This window comes from Equus przewalskii, chromosome 3, assembly GCF_037783145.1.
Source record: "Equus przewalskii isolate Varuska chromosome 3, EquPr2, whole genome shotgun sequence".
Classification (NCBI taxonomy): domain Eukaryota; kingdom Metazoa; phylum Chordata; class Mammalia; order Perissodactyla; family Equidae; genus Equus; species Equus przewalskii.
Window position 1 is genome coordinate 5,697,403 of NC_091833.1, and position 19,313 is coordinate 5,716,715.

Genomic DNA, 19,313 nt, shown 5'->3' on the forward strand with positions numbered 1-19,313 from the left:
TTAAAAAAGAAAGTTTATATTTGATGACTTTAAAAATAGCCTCAGTGTCTTTCACTCGACTTGCAAAGAAAAAAATTATAATGTGAAATAGTATTTTTGCTTGTTTCCTTCCCTTATGATGAATTGGATGCATTAATTACAACAAATGGACTAATTGGATAAGATTCATTGTTTGTCCAATTATTGCAATGAGAGAATCAACAGGGGGCAATTACAGATTGACACTGTGTAGAACGCAGCTTGTTACACAGCCTCTACTAATAACATGTGGGCAGGATTTAGATGAGTGCATAAATTACATCTGAAAATCAAATATAGACATCAAGTATAAACACTGAGGTTTTCTAGTGCCTGTACTTATCAGATGAATTAACATTTCAAATTTATACTTAGTTTTAAATTGCCCTTTGCTGTCTGAAACAAGCTATGTTTTGATATTTAGTTCTTTTGCTTGCCTTAATATCTGTTGCTGCAGTCTGCTAACATTGATAACAGATCTCTTTAATGTTTTAAAAAAACAAAACTTGCATAAAGCCTTTATTATTAATATATTCTGTATTGCTTTAGTGATATTTCTAAGAATAGCAAACTATCAGGTTATTTGAAGAATGTATCTATGATGAAATTTTTGTTGTATTTTTATGAAATTTAATTTTACAATTAATGTAGTGAACTCTTTGTGATCCAAGATGGAAGAATGGAATGCTCTTTGGTAATTGAGTATTTTACTTAAGTGATTTTATTTTACTTTTTCTGCTTTGGGATCATCTAATTTTCTTCAGATAAAATTTACAGCTATCATTTGTCATTGTACTAGCAATAGAAATTTCTGGTTGTTCGAAAGTCAGATAATCTTCAACCTTAATAATTTACTAAAAGATAATATAGTTTTATATTTCTCTTTATTCATTAAATTATGTTTATTGATATTAAATATCTATTGACTGGTTGTAGTATAATCATTTTATTTTAAAATCAGTAAGATATGTTGGAAGTAGTAGACTAGGAATAAAGAGACATTTATTATCTTTTACTAAATTTGTGACTTTGGCACTTTATTTCATTTTTTTGGAGCTGAAGTTTTCCCTGTTAGTATAATGGGAGCAGCACCTGCCTTGCCTATCTCACAGTTTTTCTCAAGATCAATTGAGAGATTGTAGGCAAAAGCACTTTGATATTTTGTGTTCTATAAATGTAAAATAGTTGTATTATCCTGAATATTTGTCCATAGAGTTTTCTGTACGTTTCTCAGCCAGTGGTTCCAAAGCCTGTTGAACATAAGAATCTCTCAGAATTTCTTAGAAGTCTTAGTAGAGTCCCACTTAGTAGATCAGAATCCTGGGATTAAGACCTACAAATCTGTATTTTTTTACTTTTTATTCTGAACTGATCTTAGACTTGCAAAACTAGGGCAGAGTTCCCTTAGGCTCTTCACCAAGCTTCCTCAAAATTAACATCTTGTGTAACGAAAACACAGTTATCAAAACCAGGAAGTAAACACTTACGAAATGCTATTAACTTATTTAGAGACCTCATGGAAATTTTGTCAGTTGTACCATTTTTCTTGGCCGGGTTCCATTTCAGATCCTTCATTTCATTTTGCTGTCATGTCTCCTTACACTCCTCTAATTTGAGGCAGTTCTGAAGTCTTTGTTTTTTATGATATTTTCAATTTTGAAGCATATTGGCCAGTTATGTCTCTCAATTTGGGTTTATCTCATCTTTTCTAACTAGGCATCTCTATTTTTAACAGACAGCCTTCTAATGAAGCCTTACTCACCACACATTTAGGAATTACTAACCAATACCAACCTAATTTTTGTTCCCCTTCGTAGTGTCACCTATATACCATTTTAGAACTTAGAATAAACTGATGCAACTTCATTGTTTCCAAGAATCAGTGTTCTATGTAAGTAACCCTAGTTTTTAAATCCTAAAATATATCTCTTTTTTACTCAGAATTTTGTCAGTAAATAATGACTCCAGGTTTTAGAATCAACTTTTTTCCTACCATGGAAATGTACCTTTTTTGAACAGAAAGGACAAGTGTAAATGTTTTGGACTTTGAAAGGTTTAATAGGAAACTACTATATCTGAAATATCTCTTAGAAAGTTAGGATTTGAAAAAGACTTTTGAATGGGTTAAGACTGGTTAATAAGTTTATGAAATAAGATGCTATTCTGGGCCTATAGAACAATATTGAAAGAAAATACAGAATGTATGGAAAATTAAAAAAAATAAATATTTTTTTACAGTACATTTTCCAAATTAATATAATAAAGGTTTATCTAAGATATTATGGCAAACATTTTTATCTAACCTACACCCCTTCACCAAGAAGGCTGAGTGTTTAAGATTGATTTGGCAACACTTATTAGTATTTCTTTTCTAGAGATTTAGGCAATATTTATCTATAAAAATAATGTTTAAGCAGCTTGGTCCACTGTCCTTAGAGAGTTCTCATTTAATTACCTTATACCACTAGACAGGAACAATCGAAGCTCTTCATAGTTATTCATAAATGCAAAAAGATTTAAATATTTCTGCTTCTGATTTCATTGAAGTTTATTCAGTGGGATGTGAGCCTTTAAGCAGCCACATAGATCCTGTATCAAAATGTATTTCACATAAATCATTTGGCTACCCAACACCGAGAAGATGCCTTTGTAAGGAATATATTGAAGAGTATTAACAGACCTTGATTTGTGTTTCATAGGAAATTGTTATTTATGTAACTAAACTTTCCTTTTACTAGCTTGTTCTCATCTACAGACTAGTCTAACACATGGATTTAGGTTTGAAGATGAATAGCAAATGAAGGAATGCATCAAATATATATCTCTACTACCTAATTTTTCTTAGGGTTATCCCTGACCTTACCATTGAAAATCATCTACACAAGTGCCTTAGGTTGTATTAAGTAATCGCAATCAGCATAGTGGTTCCCCTTAGGAGGAGGTTGTTAATGGAAGAGGAGGCATAGGAGGAGACTTCTGGGAAACTAATGATGTCTTATTTCTTGATCTTGAAGTTGGCTACATATTTATGTTCATCTGAGAAAATTCACTGAGCTGTACTCTTTTGATGTGTGCTTTTCTCAATTTACATTATACTTTAATATTAGTGGACTATTAGGTTTAGGAAAAATGAGAGCTGGCATTTGGGGGCATTTTGAGATTCTGATATCTGTGGGATATCCATATGTATATATCCAGTAAACGATTTATAAATCTGAAGCTTGGGGGAAAGCTCTGAACTAGAGATAAGAGATTTTAGAATCTTCTAAGTGGTAGTTAAGAATAGATTCAGTTAAATCTCCTAGTATATGGAGAGGGAAGAAGGCTGAAGACAGAACTTTGAGAAAAGTACCAAAGTTTACGGGACTGGCAGGAAAGAGTTGTCCAGGGCTGAATCCTGCTGAAAACCAGATACTAAGAATAGGTGGAGCAAGAGGAGGGAAAGAAGTTTAGTGAGAACCAGAAGAGTCTTATTTCATGGAGGAAAAAGGGTGCAGAAAAAGAAAAAGTAATTAGTTATATGCTGGTAGATAAAACTTTTTAAATTTCTATTGGATTTGGCATTAGAAAGATCATTTGTGGCCTTAGACATTAGGAGTTCAAGCTTTGGAGTGAGGCATACTTAATTTCTATCTCTATTCTTACTATTGGTGTGACTTTAAACAAGTTATTTAATTTCTCTAAGCCTCAATTTCCTCTTCTTATAAAATAACAATATTTGCCTTTTCAGAATTGTATAAACATCAAGTGAGAGAATGCATGTAAAGTCAGCAGAGGCTGACTTAGTAAACACTGAATAAATAGAAGCTCTGAATATGAAAAATGGTTTTAAGAGTTCAGATTATAGTGGGTTGAGGAATGAAACTGAAACAGTCAGCATAGAGAACTTCTTTTGAGAACTGTGATGAGACGGAGGAAGAGCAAGATCATGTGGTATCTGATATGACCTCAAGAGAGACTTTTATTTTAGCAAGGAAACCAGAGTAAGGAAAAGGGACCAGAAGGGGGAGGAACTAACCATAGTGGTTAGTTCCTTAATGTTGTTTCAGAATGTCTTTTTGTGCTTCCTCTGATTTCCTGGTTCCAACATAAGCTATATTTTTACTCTTACTTACTTTCTTCACATACTGAGAAGAGTGCAGGTGAGATACCAAGTAAGAATTACCATTATCCTGTTGAAGGTAATATAATCATACCAATACAAGAATAACCTGGGAATAAATCATTCTAGAATTTTTTTCTGACCTCACATCTAGCCATCCAGTCAATAACCAAGTCCTATTGGTTCTGCTTCCAAAATAAAAAATTGTATCTTTCTTTACCTCTTCGTGCACATTGCCATGGCCTTATATTGCACTTTTCATCTCTCACTTGAATTGTCATTTCCGTTATCACTGATTTCCCTGCCTTGCATTTCGCTTCCTTCTAGTTGCATTGCTCTCTTGCTTAAACTTCTTTTTCCCCCAATTGTATTGAGATATAATTGACATGTTAACATTGTATTCATTTAAAATGTACAACATGATTTATAGATTTGATATACGTGTATGTAGGGGAGGAAGACATTTCCTCTACCCACTCTGGGTTCTTCTGGCCGGAGAACGAATTAAATTCACATGAGACAGAATAACAGGAGAAAATGAAACAAAGCTTTATAAAATATATACATGGGAGAGGCTCAGGCAACCTGAGCAACTCGCCAAAATGGCTGAAGCCACCACCTTAAATATCATCTTCAGCTAAAGACGAAGGAGGCTGTTGGGGGTGGGGGCAATCAGTTACGGGAGATTACCAGACAAGTACGGTAAAGAAGATGCAGATTTAAGAGTTTCTAGAGATAAGGTCATCCCCCCTTCTTCCTGGTACGGAGAGGGAGACACCTTTACAGATGGAGATTTCCTTTACAATGTAAATGTCTCTTAACAAAGGGTAAGTAAATTCTGCTTTTCAGAGTTGCTTTCCTGTATGCAGTTTTTTTAAGTAACCAGCCCAAAATAATCCTCATGCCAAAGAGACATATCTTGGGGTGGCCAATTCCAGTCCCCCACATAATATTTTGAAATTATTACTGCAGTAAGTTTAGTTAACATTCATCACCTCATGTAGTTAGAATTTTTTTTCTTGCAATGGGAACGTTTAAGATCTCTCTTAGCAACTTAAAAATATACAATACAGTATTGTTAACTATAGTCACCATGCTATACATTACAGCCCCAGAGCTTATTTATGGTCACGTGCTGCATAACAACATTTCAGTCAATGATAGACCACATAGATGACGGTGGTCCCATAATACTAGTACCATATAGCCTAGGTTTGTGGTAGGCTATACCATCTAGGTTTGTGTAAGTGCACTCCATGAATGTTCACACAACAACCAAATTGCCTAATGACACATTTCCCTGTCATTAAGTAACACATGACTGTATTTAAAATTCTCATGTCTTCTAATTGCTCTATTTTCTTTTCATTCATTCAGAAATATCTCAGTGCCATTTGTTGTTAATGGTAAACAAGACAGATAGATTCCTTTTAAATTCCTGCTTTATGGAGCTTTGGTCTTAAACTAAAATGTTAACTCCTTGCATATTATGCAAGGCCTTCTGCAATCTTCACCCTATCTAGATGGCCGTCTCTCTGCTTCCTCCTTCAGTACTCTGTATGTTCCTGACATGCTCTTATCACTGCCTGTTCTCCTCATTTTTCTCTGATATCTCCCTACCTGAAATGTGCTCGACAACTTCTTTCACTACCTGTTGAACTCCCTTTCATCATTCAATTCCTATCTCAAACTACCTTTTCTGTAAAGCCTCCTTTGCTCTTCTTAAACATAAGAACTTCTTCCTTTGTGTTCACTTTACATCCAATGCTAACTTCCACTTTAGCTTTTTAAGTGTGATTTAACCCACACATCAATGGACAGCTAATTTTCGACAAGGGAGCCAAGAGCATACAAGGGAGAAAGGAAAGTTTCTTCTATAAATGGTGCTAGGGAAACTGGACAGTCACATGCGAAAGAATGAAAGTAGACCATTATCTTACACCGTACACAAAAATTAACTCAACATTCACTAAAGACTTAAATGTAAGACCTGAAACTATGAAACTTTTAGAAGCAAACATAGGCAGTGCACCCTTCGACATCAGTCTCAGCAGCATATTTTCAAGTGCCATGTCTGATCGGGCAAGGGAACCAATAGAAAAAAGTAAACAAATGGGACTACAACAAACCAAAAAGCTTCTGCATAGCAAAGGAAACCGTCAACAAGACAAAAAAGACAACCTAACAATTGGGAGAAGATATTTGGAAAGCATACATCTGATAAGGGGTTAATAACCAAAATATATGAGGAACTCATACATCTCAACAACAACAAAACTAGGGGCCGGCCCAATGGTGCAGCAGTTAAGTACACACATTCCACTTCGGCGGCCCGGGTTTCACCAGTTCGGATCCCGCGTGCGGACATGGCACCGTTTGGCTTGCCATGCTGTGGTAGGTGTCCCACATATAAAGTGGAGGAAGATGCGCATGGATGTTAGCTCAGGACCAGTCTTCCTCAGCAAAAAGAGGAGGATTGGCTCAGGGCTAATCTTCCAAAAAACCCAATTAAAAAATGGGCAAAAGATCTGAATAGACATTTCTCCAAAGAAGATATACAGATGGCCAGTAGGCACATGAAAAGATGTTCAACATCACTAATTATCAGGGAAATGCAAATCAAAACTACAATGAGGTATCACCCCATACCTGTCAGAATGGCTTTAATTAACAAGACAGGAAATAAGTGTTAGAGAGGATGTGGAGAAAAGGGAATGCTCATACACTGCTGCTGGGAGTGCAAACTGGTGCAGCCACTATAGAAAACCATATGGAGATTCCCCAGAAACTTGAGACTAGAACTGCCATGCAATCCAGCTATTCCACCGCTGAGTATTTATCCAAAGAATGAAAACATGAATGCGTAAAGATATATGCACCCCTCTGTTCACTGCAGCATTATTAACATTACTCAAGACTTGGAGGCAACCTACTACCCATCAAGGGATGAATGGCTAAAGATGTGGTATATACACAGTGCAATACTACTCAGCCATAAAAAAAGGGATGAAATCTGGCCATTCATGACTACATGGATGGACCTTGAGGGTATTATGCTAAGCAAAATAAGTCAGAGAGAGAAAGCCAAATACCATATGGTTTCACTCATAAATAGAAGATAAAAACAACAACTACTAAACACCTAGAGATAGAGACTGGATTGGTGGTTACCAGAGGGAAAGCAGGGAGGGAGGAGGGCAAAAGAGGTGATTAGGCACATGTGTATGGTGATGGATTGTAAATAGTCTTTGGTGAACCTGATGTAATCTACACAGAAATCGAAATATAGTGATGTACACCCAAAATTTATATAATGTTATAAACCACTGTTTATCACAATAAAAAAACATTCTAATATCTTTTTGCTTTATCATACCTGAAACTATTTGGGGAGTTTTCTGTGTTTGGAATACTGATTTTTAACATAGAATTTTCTTGGTTAGCAATTAGCATAGTTTGTGATTAGTATGGTGCTTTAACATCATGCCCTCCCATCTGTTAGACCACATGAGGAAATGTGGGAGCTCTGTACTTCTACCTCTGATCAGGAAAAAAAATGAAAAGCATACTTTCATTTTAGACATTTGTATTTTCTATGTGTGTGTAAATATTAACATATATATACACATAAACATATGCATAGATACATCAGAAAAACAGGCAGGTAAACGTGTACATATTCTGGAAATATATAAAGTAAAAGGAGGGGTGTAGTGGTTAAGTTTGTGTGCTCTGCTTTGGCGGCCTGGGGTTCGCAGGTTCAGATCCCGGTGCAGACCTACACACCACTTTGTCAGGCCACGCTGTGGCGGCATCTCACATAAAATAGAGGAAGGTTGCCGCAGCTCAGCGACAATCTTCCTCACACACACAAAAAAGTAAAAGGAAGTTTTTACTCTCTAGGAATGTATACTCTAGCTAAGATAAACCTTAACATAAATGAAATAATTAAAGAACAATTAATTGTTAAGAGTATTTTAAGTAAAGGAGAAATTACTGTAGGTAGAAAGAGGTAGAGGCTTTTAGGGAATAGGTAGGATTCAAGGACATTAAGTAGAATTTGTGTTTAGGAAGAGGTAGAAGGAAAAAAATCCCTCATTCCAAATATATAAGATAATAAAAAATGAATTAATTACTAATTATAGTTACATCACCTGACATTTTGCCCATGAAAAATAATATTGAGCCTAAGAAACATGTGATAGAACTTGACTGCCTTGCCGTGCTTAGAAATTGTTAACTGTATATTGGTCTGTATTTGTTCCATTAGAATACAGTTTTTGTTTTGAAAAAGTATTTTTGGATTTCATGATAATTATCATCTTTGGTTGAACATTCAAGAGATATAAAATGGAAGAAAGTTTATCCTGACAATCTTAATTTGAGCAAAAATGGAAAAATGCAAAGAGTTCTTACTGTTTACTCTTTTTCTCTTGAAACAGCAAACTCATTATTACGTTGGGTAAGAAACAAAAAAGAAAGAATGAGTCTTCAGATGAGATATCTGATGCAGAGCAGATGCCACAGCATACACTCAAAGAGGAAGATTCTCAAGTGAGTATTAAAATTTTTTCTGAGAAATGAAGCACTGGTAGAATTATTTAGATAGCATAATACTGCTTTATGGATATTCATACTGTAGTTTAATAGTGAAAATACATTTTATTGTATGGTAGAATGTATATGACAGCATTATTACAATATGCTCCTACTAGTATTACCATAGAATGTTAGACCTGGGAGGAAACTTACATATCCTCTCCAAACCCCTCGTATTTCAGATAATGAAACTGAAGCCCAGAGAGGTTAAGTAACAATCCAAAGTCCCTGATGGCTTTTAGTATGGAGAAGTATCTGCTGTTATTATCCTGTACTTATAAAGTACTTCTGAATAAATTTAATGATGGAGATATTAATTTTTAAAATCACATACAAATGATAAAGCAAATGGATTGAATCATCCCTAGAGATAATTCCTTTGGTCTGCTTCTGTCAAAAACAATTATATTAAAAATCCCCTACTGCAAACAAAAATACTGTGCATTTTGCCTTTTTTAAAAAAATTTGTGAATAGGTGGATATTCAAAATAAGCTTGTGAAGTTAAAAAATATATATATAATGAAGGTCATAATAATTCAGGCCACCCTCTGCTCTCCAATAATTAAAGTATGACCTATAGGCCGTAGGGGTGGTGGCAGTTGTTGAATTATGGGGCCAGAAAGCCCCTGAATGGCCTTTCTTCTTCCTTATGCAGCTTCTTATCCAATGGGAGAGTAGTGGCTCAAGGCTCCTGGGCTGCTGCAAGAGTTGAGGTAAGGGCAGTGACTGAAGCTCCTCATATTATATGGCCTGGCTTTTTCTTCACATGTCATCAGTAACTTAGGCAAACTTATAATTAAACGTGAGAAAATTTACTTTAATTTTTACTAGAATAATGCTGGCCATTTTTCTATCATGTAATTACCAAACAATGAAATGATAGAATAGGTTAACATGCACATTTCTTCCATACCTGTCACTGTAGTATTATAGGTTGTTTGACAGATGTGTTCATTTAACACAGAAAAATGAGAAGGAAAAAAATATTTTCTAATAAACAATGTTAAATCTATATTATTGGTATATTTAAATGTTTCATTATATAAATAAATGATAGAAAGGTCCATGTAGCTTTCAACCACAATGGATTGCCAAGTTTTGAAGGCTTGAAAAGTAATTTAATCTTAAGGTTTGGAAATCTAAAAATGTTAATCTGACATTTAATTTTTTACCTTTTAATCTTAGTAGAGAGTAGTTCAATGGTCTGACCCTTTTTAGAGACTTAAATTTTTTTTCAAAAGCCCCTTCAGCAGATTCTGTTAGGATTATTATGAGAAATAGGTAATATGTTATTATCGTAATGAAGTATTAGTCATTAAAAAATTAGTCATCAAAAATATATGCTTAAAAAACATAATATTTCTGACCTCTGTGTCAAGTGCTGTGGACTGATATGTCTTCAGCCTTTAAGACATGAGAAGAAAAAAGCTAGAAAAAATACGTTTGAAGAAAGATTTTGTCAGTATTTTAAATTGTACTTTGAAAAACATTATGGAGAAACAAAGCCAGAAAAAAGCACATTAGCCCAAAATGTGGACATCAAATTAGGTTTTTTTGGTTGCTTTTTTTTTAAGTAGTAGAGATATTGTATGACAGAGAAAGATATTTGGTGAGAGTGGCACCCTGTTTGTCTTTGCCTAATGTGTAATATATGCTCTAGTGAAACATAATTTATGGTGAAATCAGCTATAATCTTATAACTCATAGACTTTTAAATTAACCTTTTAGACTGGTAAAGTCTTCATATGATGAGGAAGCAGTAAATGAGTGGCTTTCATTCTATCTTGTGAAGAATTAACTAAATGTACACTTTTGTGAGTTCAAAGGATTCTTTTAGACCACTCGCTTACTATTTACTAAAGATTTAAGTGAAGCATTTCAAAGTACTAATAGATACCTAAGTGACCAGAAAGGAAATTTTAATGTTGCAAACATCTAACAGAATCTTCTAAAAGTATGCTGAATTGTTCTCAAGCTTGATTATTTAGAAGATTTATTCCCACTCAGACATAGCATTGGTAATACATGTTATTGTTAGAATAATAATGTCACTGTTGATTATTAAACTATTCTTGAACATTCAGAACTGTATGGTGCCAGTAACAGATCTCTAAACATTCCTTTGCCTAGTATTAGATTAGAGATCCATAGAATTCCTCCCCCCGCAAGAAAATAATAAGTGTTTCACAGATTTTTCAAAATAGGATGTGGGAAAATTGGGTTTCTAGAAGTCCTTTTATAATAATTTTTATATGCCACGTTCCTGTCTCCCGTATTAACAAAAGTGTTACGTTGAGTTTTGAAAATGTAAATGTCTTCGTGGCCAAGAGATGGTGACCCATCCTAAATGAGCTGTGGACTTGTCTGCTACATTTGGCTGAGCTAACTTACCATATTAGTGCCTTTCTTTCTCTCACTATATTACTACTCAAGAGAAAGAGTCAGAAGTACATTAAAGGCCAGTGCAACCTTTCTGGATGCAAGTAACAGTTTGGCCCCATACCGCTGCACTAATTGAGCCATTTTTGTCATGGCTATGGAAATATAAATGACCTACCAAATTGAAGACATTGGCAGAAACCAAAAGGAGAACACATGGGTTATTTTGCTGGTTACATTTTGGGGAGATGTCATGAGAGTTACTAAATATATAGAAGAAAATGGAATAGAAAAAGGAAGAAGGGATGGATTTACCAAATGTTGAGCAATAGAGCAGTTGCCTGAGATGCCTCTACCCGTGAGATTTTGGGGAGGCAGAAAAAAGCAAAGCTAAATTCTTTGGGATTTTCCAACCAATATGAGATTTTGTTTTTATAGTGGGAACATCAAATATTAGATATTTAGGGAGGTAAGTAAAGCCATGTGTATTTGATACCTGATTTTAAATTACGTAGATTATTTAAAAATTGTTATTACATGCAATACTTTTTAAAAGGCCTACTTCTGTTTTTATGACAGTGATGTTCTTTATTTTTAAGGGAAGCTAGGAAAGTTAGTAAAACAGTGGTTCCTCCTTTATTCACATTTAATTATTTGGTAGATTTAATATTTTATTATTTTGTGTATCTCTTTTAAAACATTTTACATTATTTTGTTCTATACTGTTTTAAACACAAGCTCGTGGGTTTTGTAACAAATATTACTTAGTTTCTTCTTCTAGTTTTTTGCCCCTGATTAATTATTTAACCAGTATTCATTTGATGCACTTTTTAGATTTTGGGCAAAAACTGTGCAAGTGTTAATAGTTTAAAATATGTTGCCTAACCTATGAAATAGCTAAATAAAACACATACCTTTTTACTCTTCTTAACAATAGTTTATAAAGAAAGGTAATAAAGCATAAAGATATTACTAATAAAATATCTTTTTCCCAAGGTGTGAAATAGTTAAATAAAACAAATCGTTTTATTCTCAACAATTTCTAAAGAAAAGTAATAAAGGTATTACTGATCTTTGTTATTTGGAACATTAGGAAGTAAAACTAAAGACTTTAAGCCTGTGACAAAGGGCAAATTATAATCTTCCTTTATTTAAAAGGAAAAATGAGAAAAGATGAATGTTGAATACAGTTTTGGAAATTTAATGTACAAAATTGCCACACTAGGAGTAATCATTTTTAGAATCTGTCCTTTAAAATAAATCATATAAATATGATCCTTATGGTTCATTACAGAAAAGAAGATCAAATCGACAAATTAAAAGAAAAAAATATGCAGAAGATGCAGAAGGGAAACAATCTGAAGAAGAGGTTAAAGGCTCTATGAAAATAAAAAAGAATTCAGTTCCTTTACCTGGTGAACAGCCTTTACAGTTATTTGTGGTAAGAATTTGGGATTATGACTACAAAATGCTTTAAACCAATATAAATTCTTAGAATAAAACCCTCTCATTATCTTTCCTCCTTAAAACCTGCTCCAACTTTTCCTTCTGGATTCCATATTGTAGTTTTAGAACTGTAAGTTATTAAGATCAAAAACCTAGGAATTCATCTTTTTTTTCCCTTTGCTTCTTCGTCCAATTTGTCACTTTATTTTCCACCTCCTAGACATATATTCTTGAAACTCCTCCAAACTCTATTTTATCTGCAGAATGTATCTAAATTACAAGCCTGATCACAGTACTTTTCTACTGAGAACTCCTCTAATAGTTTCCCAAGTCTTACAAAAATAATGATTAGCACAGCATATAAAGCCTTTTGTATGGATTTTTTGGCCTTATCTTCTGCTACTTCTCTGCAAGTACTCTATCCTCTGGCTTTATGAATGTAGTTGCCCAAATGCCATGTTTTGACACCTCTGTGTCTTTGCATATGCATTTTCCTCTTTGTATAATTCTTTTAATCTCCCATATCTGGATTGTGAACCAACCACTCATCCGCCAGCTGAGTGATTTCTGACATGTTAGGCAAGTACTTCTCTTCTCCATGCCTGAGCTTCCTAATCTATAAAATGGAGAATATAGTAATATCTCCCTCATAGTATAGTTGCAAGAATTAAATTAGTTAATATGTGTGAAGTGCTTAGAATAATGGCTGGCACATTAAAAAGCAGAATATGTTTACGATGATGATGATGCAGCATGTGATGATTAGGACAATAATAACAATAGTTTCTTTTTCTATTTTTGTATTCCTAACATTTAACATGGTGCCTGGCACGTGTGCTAAATAAATGTTTGTTGAATTTTAGTGTATTCATAAACATACAAAGTGGCAACTAAAGGAATATTCAGAATGTGCCATCATATTTTCTTTCTTCCCCTCCATAGGAGAATCCAAGTGAAGAAGATGCTGCAATTGTGGACAAAATATTATCTTCTAGAATTGTAAAAAAGGAAGTAAGTATAGGTACATTACATTTTACACTTTATATTCCATGGCCTGATTAATTATTAAAGTCATAATTATTGATTTTACTTTCTTAGATATCACCTGGAGTGATGATTGATACAGAAGAATTTTTTGTAAAATACAAGAATTAGTAAGTATTTGAGTTAGAAAAATAATAGGAAGCTGTTAATTTAAATATAATTTAATATGTTTAAATATATTAAGTTAATTTATGATATTTAGTCTGCATTTTAAAATGTTTTATTATTTATTATTGCGTGAACTTAAAAATCATTAAAAATGAAGACTATTTGAAAACCTTTCATGTTAAAATTGAATTTTTTCAGAAAATATTAACACCCAAATGTAAGAATCTTTAGAAAATATGCTTTTATAAATTACAGTCATTATTTGTTGTATTTTTATTGTTGAACTTTTCAGAGTTTGTCCAACTTTTTCCTATACGTCAGTGAAAGAAAGTGTTTTAAAGAAAATTACATTGGTTTCAAAACAAGTTAGCTTTCTGATCCTAAGAAAGCTATTACAATCGAGAAGTAAATGATAAATCGTATCTTGTTCCTCTTATGATTGAGCTTACCATTCTATTTCTATGTGGCAAATTGCACACCTTTCGACTACAGTCTTCTTAGGTTGTAGTGATCACAATGGCTTTATTTTAGAAATTATATGGAGTCTATTGACATTAAATGAAATGATGAACTACCTATTTGTAAAGTTGAAGATAATATTTCATATTGGATGCTATGATTAAAAATAAATCTAAAAAAACCAAAACATGGTTTTCTATATCATTCTAATATATTACTTTTACAAAAATTTTAGCTCCTATCTTCACTGTGAGTGGGCCACAGAACAGCAGCTTTTGAAAGATAAAAGGATCCAGCAGAAAATCAAACGATTCAAATTGAGACAAGCACAAAGAGCACATTTTTTTGCAGACGTAAGAAAAAGAAATTAATGAAACTATTTTGTGTTGAACTCTGAACACGTGCAGTAGTATTTATAAAAACTTACTATTCATTTTAAGTCTTAGGCTTTCAACTTTGATATTTGAATATAAATGCTAGTTACATATAGTAATTTTCTTTCCCCAATTTTAGCTTGGAAGCTAGCTGAAACAGACACTGATAATTCACAGTGGTAGATAACTCTTGTATTTTTAAATTAGTGTGTATTTCAATACTTCGAATTGAATGTGGGTGTGTTAATATCTCAAAGAATTTTATCAGTGAAGTTATTCAAGTAAGGAAATGGTAATGTAGCAAATAAGTGGAAAATAAGATTTTTCAGTGCATGAAATATATTGCGTATTTTCTATACCAGTTTTGTGTGTGTATGATCTTTTAGAATCATTGGAATAATCCATTTACCTATCTAGGCCTCACTAATTAGTTTCATGTCTCTTCCTACTCTAAGATTTTTTTCCCTTTTCTTTTAATAGACTTTTTAGAGCAGTTTTAGATTTATCTAAATTTTTTTGACTTTTTAATTTGAAAAATTGTTACACTTTATTTTTAACAATAAAGTTGCAGAAATAGTACAATGAATTTCACATATATTTTAACTAGATTCTTTAAATGTTAACATTTTACTGTGTTTATTTTATCATTCACATTCTTTCTCCCTTTGCCTCTGCCCACCTGCGTCTCTCTCTCTCTCTGCCTCTATCCCGTGCCTATACATTTTTTTCTAAACCGTTTGAAAGTAAGTTGCACATACTTCAGTATTTATTTTGTAAAAACATTCTCTTACATAATAATAGAACAGTTAACATTGATGTAGTATTATTATCTCATCTACAGACTTTATTCATATTTCACTAATACTTTTATACCAAAAATTGTGCGTGTGTGTTCTGGTCCAGAATCCAACCCAGCGTCACATGTTGCATTTACTTGTCAGGTCTCCTTTAAATCAGTCTTTCTTTGTTTTTCATTACTTGGACATTTTTTAGGAGAATAGGTGGTTATTTTATAGAATGTCCCTAAATTTGGGATTGTCTAATGTTTCCTCAGGATTTAGGTCATGCATTTTTTTAAGAGAATACCGCAGAAATGAATCATTTCAGGAGGTACATTATACTTGTTTGCCCCATTACTAGTGATGGTAATTTTAATCATTATATTATATTGGTATCTGGCAGGCTTTTCCACCATGAAGTTGCCATTACTGCATTTCTTTTGTAACTATAAAATCTCCTTCAAAAATTTGATGATTCTAATGACCTGTCAGTTTATGGATTATTGGAGGTCCTCAAAAATTTCTCACCTCCTCACTCTGATATAGAAGTTTCTAATGAGCTGAAGATTTTAGAAGTACCTAACTATTAATCTTAATTTTTCTTGAACACTAATTTTTCTCACTTGACTCAGGTACGATATAAATTTTAATTATGCAGATTTTCTTAAAATACCACATTACCATTCTGGTGTTAGGCAGTGCTCTTTGTTACCAAGTGTGTCCTATATAAAGACGTGGAAATGATAATATCACTCAGGAAAGGTTTAAGATAGTGAAGAGAACTAAAGGCAGAACCACGGAGTACTACAGCACTTAGAGGTTAAGCAGAAGAGGAAGGGCAGCAAAGATAGCTGAGACAGCCTGTTGAAAGTAAGTCTTTGAGGAATGAGTAGGAATCAGCCAAGCAGACAAGAGAAGGAACAGCAATCTATTCAGAAGAGAGAAGAAGGAGTGTAAAAACATGGAGGTGTGATAGAATGTGGAGTTTGAAAAATATGTGTTTTTGTACTCCTGGAGCATGAAGTCTAGTGTATAGCTGTGTCAAAGCATTAGGAGATGAGGCTGAAGGAAAAAGTAGGATCCTGTTTATCCCCAAAAAACTAATGTGGGGGACGTGATCCCCAAACAGGGTAGTCAGTGAAGGATTTGAAGCAAGGGAGCAATTTGTAAGTTTTATATTTGAGAAAGATCTCTCTGGGGACCATGTGAAATTGAATTAAAAGGAGGTAAGACAGTAGTTGGGGACTAGTTAGGAGATTATTTGTAAAGGTTCAAGTATAAGAAGGCAGTGAGAATGAGGAAGGAAGAACCAATTTGAGTTATAGTTAAAAGTAGAGTGTGTATGAATGGGTGACTTATTAGATGTGGGTGATAAAAAAAAGAGGGGGAATCTAAAATGACTTCTCCATTTCTGGCTTGTATAACTCGGAGTAGGGCTGACAGGGTAGGGGTCTGTGTTACCATTAACCTAGATAGAAAATACAGGAGGAAGAAATACAGAAGAAGGTTGAAGAGTAAATGAGTGCACTTGATTTTGTGGTAGCTCAGATAGGGAGTTTGCATTCAGCTAGGTAAGAGGGTCTTGAGCACGGGAACCGTCAGTAGACAGAGTGTTTGATACCACAGAGATGAGCCTACAGGTGGCGTGATTGTCTTCAACTCTTCGACGTGAGGAAAGAGCAAAAGAAAGATACACAGGCTGCTTTAGGACATTTTTAAAGAGTATATCTTCTCGAGTAACTTACTTGTCTGGAGTACCTCATTTCTTAGTGCTATTTGGTTGGTTTTATTATGTATAACAGGGTGATTCATAATATAGAAAAATATCCTAGATGTCTTTTGGAAATTAAAATTAAAGTATTCCATTTTTGGGGAAATTCAGTTGAAGTCTAACTTATGTGTTTGTTCTGTAGTGAGTAGCTAGTAAATTTGTCTTTATTTTACTTCTGTCTATCTACTTCTTTGTGAAATATCAATTAAGTAACTTTTTAATTTTAGATGGAAGAAGAACCATTTAACCCAGACTATGTTGAAGTAGACAGAGTGTTAGAAGTCTCTTTTTGTGAAGATAAAGATACTGGTGAGGTAAATATTTGGTAAAAATATTTTTTAAGTAAGAAAAACCTAAAACTTTCTAAATGTTAAAACTTACTACCTTTTTAAAGTTAATGACCTAAAAACACTAAAAAATGATTCATTAGTTTTTATCGATGTAAGTTAGTATATTTAAACCATTTCTAATGATTCTCAATTTAAGCTATTTCTTACTATTCTTTTTCAAAATGATAAAATGAAAAAAATATTTTTTACAGCCTGTTATTTACTACTTAGTAAAGTGGTGCTCATTACCGTATGAAGATAGTACTTGGGAACTAAAAGAAGATGTAGATCTGGCAAAAATAGAAGAGTTTGAACAATTGCAAGCTTCAAGGCCTGACACAAGACATTTGGTAAGAACTTTATAAAATCTTAGCACTTCTTTATTCAGCAGGTTTAATGTAATCTTTGAATTTTTAATTTAGTCTTTGGTATACAATTAATACTGTATTTTTAAAATTGCTGCATAGTATCATATGTATGTTAATTTAACTATCTGTCCATTAATGAATATTCCAGTTTTTTGCTGTTCTAAACAATGCTAGATTGAACGTTCAGGCCTTGTACAGCTTTCTGTAAGATAAATCAGAAGTGCAATTGCTTGGTCAGAGCATATGTGCATTTAAAATTATGGTAAGTATTTCCTTCCAAATTTCCCTCCAGAAAAGTTGCGAACACTTCTGTCTTATCTTTGAATTTAAAAATTTCCCACTACTCTTTCTCTCAGGTCATTTATAAAAATATCAAGAATATCAGTTTAAGCTCTAAGTAGAGTTATTAATTCTTTATCAAAGAAAAATCCATACTGTATCCACCTTCTCCTCCTTTTCTATAAACTGGTTATTTCTCCATAACTAGTTCATCTGCTTCCATGGTAACTTTATTTTTAGAAGAACCTTTGTATAGAATGTTCTTAAAGGCCTACATAAATTAGGTACACTGATTTCTTACTCACTACATGCATAGTTCATCCCTGCTCAAAAAAAAAACTTGAGTAGATTATTGATTTTTCTAGTACAGAAACTGGAATACTGGAAGGCTATGGCAAGTGGTAATATTGCTAACAATTATATAATTTTTTACTTTCATTTCTTTAAAACATAGGATTATTGTCATGTGAATTTAGTTTTAGGAGCCAATCAATAGAAATGCAAATTGAGGAGACACATTATGATTTTATTAAATGTTTTTGCCTGTCCTCTTTCAAGCATAATTTAGTCATAGGAATTTCTTACTTCACTGAAGAGGGAGTTTCTGCATGAAAAGACAGGAAGAAATGAATTAATTGTTCTGTGGAAGAGATTATATTGTTTTTATAATAATTTTTTTCTAGTCTTATTAATTTTTCTTCCAGTAATATCCATAATCTATTACCAAGGGAACAGCAGCTCACCTCCATTCATTTTTAACTTCTAAATGCCTTTCCTTGAACCAGAAAACAAAACTGTTAACTAGTTCAGAGAGGAGTGGGTCAAGGGATATTGTGAAAGGGAAAGATTTTCTTTTTGGGATTGGGGGCTATGCCTCAGTGGTTACCTGATCTTTAGCATTATCAAGTAAGCTATTTCTTTAGATCAGTGATTCTCAGTCAGAGGTACATATCAGAATCACTTTGGAACTTTTCAAAAATTAGAGATGCCTGGTCCATATTTCTTGGCTCCAGAATCAGAATATCTGAGAGTGGACCCCAGGCATATGTTTTTAAAAAGGCTGTCTTGAATATGACTGGGAAAAACCACTGCCTTAGCTACATAGTGTAGTCCTTGGTAAAGGGAGCTTAGCCAGTAGAATTAATCCCCTTAATTAATATAAAATCGATTTGATAGTAGTGCTAGTGTGTCATAGTTGAACAATGTAGGAGGTAAGTGATTTTTTTGCCAGTCTATTATTATTAAATAAAATAGCAT

At 33.4% G+C, this 19,313-nt stretch overlaps 1 protein-coding gene across 12 annotated transcripts in view; it reads left to right on the forward strand.

Annotated features, from left to right (window-relative positions):
- CHD9 (chromodomain helicase DNA binding protein 9) overlaps positions 1-19,313 on the forward strand; it is a 230,703-nt gene that overhangs the window by 134,223 nt on the left and 77,167 nt on the right. For all 12 annotated transcript variants that reach the window (XM_070613643.1, XM_070613642.1, XM_070613640.1 and 9 more), the window contains 7 exons: positions 8,563-8,674; positions 12,394-12,540; positions 13,488-13,556; positions 13,644-13,699; positions 14,392-14,509; positions 17,308-17,394; positions 17,622-17,759. In XM_070613643.1, the coding sequence (XP_070469744.1) occupies positions 8,563-8,674; positions 12,394-12,540; positions 13,488-13,556; positions 13,644-13,699; positions 14,392-14,509; positions 17,308-17,394; positions 17,622-17,759 (727 nt within the window). The remainder of the gene's footprint in view (positions 1-8,562; positions 8,675-12,393; positions 12,541-13,487; positions 13,557-13,643; positions 13,700-14,391; positions 14,510-17,307; positions 17,395-17,621; positions 17,760-19,313) is intronic.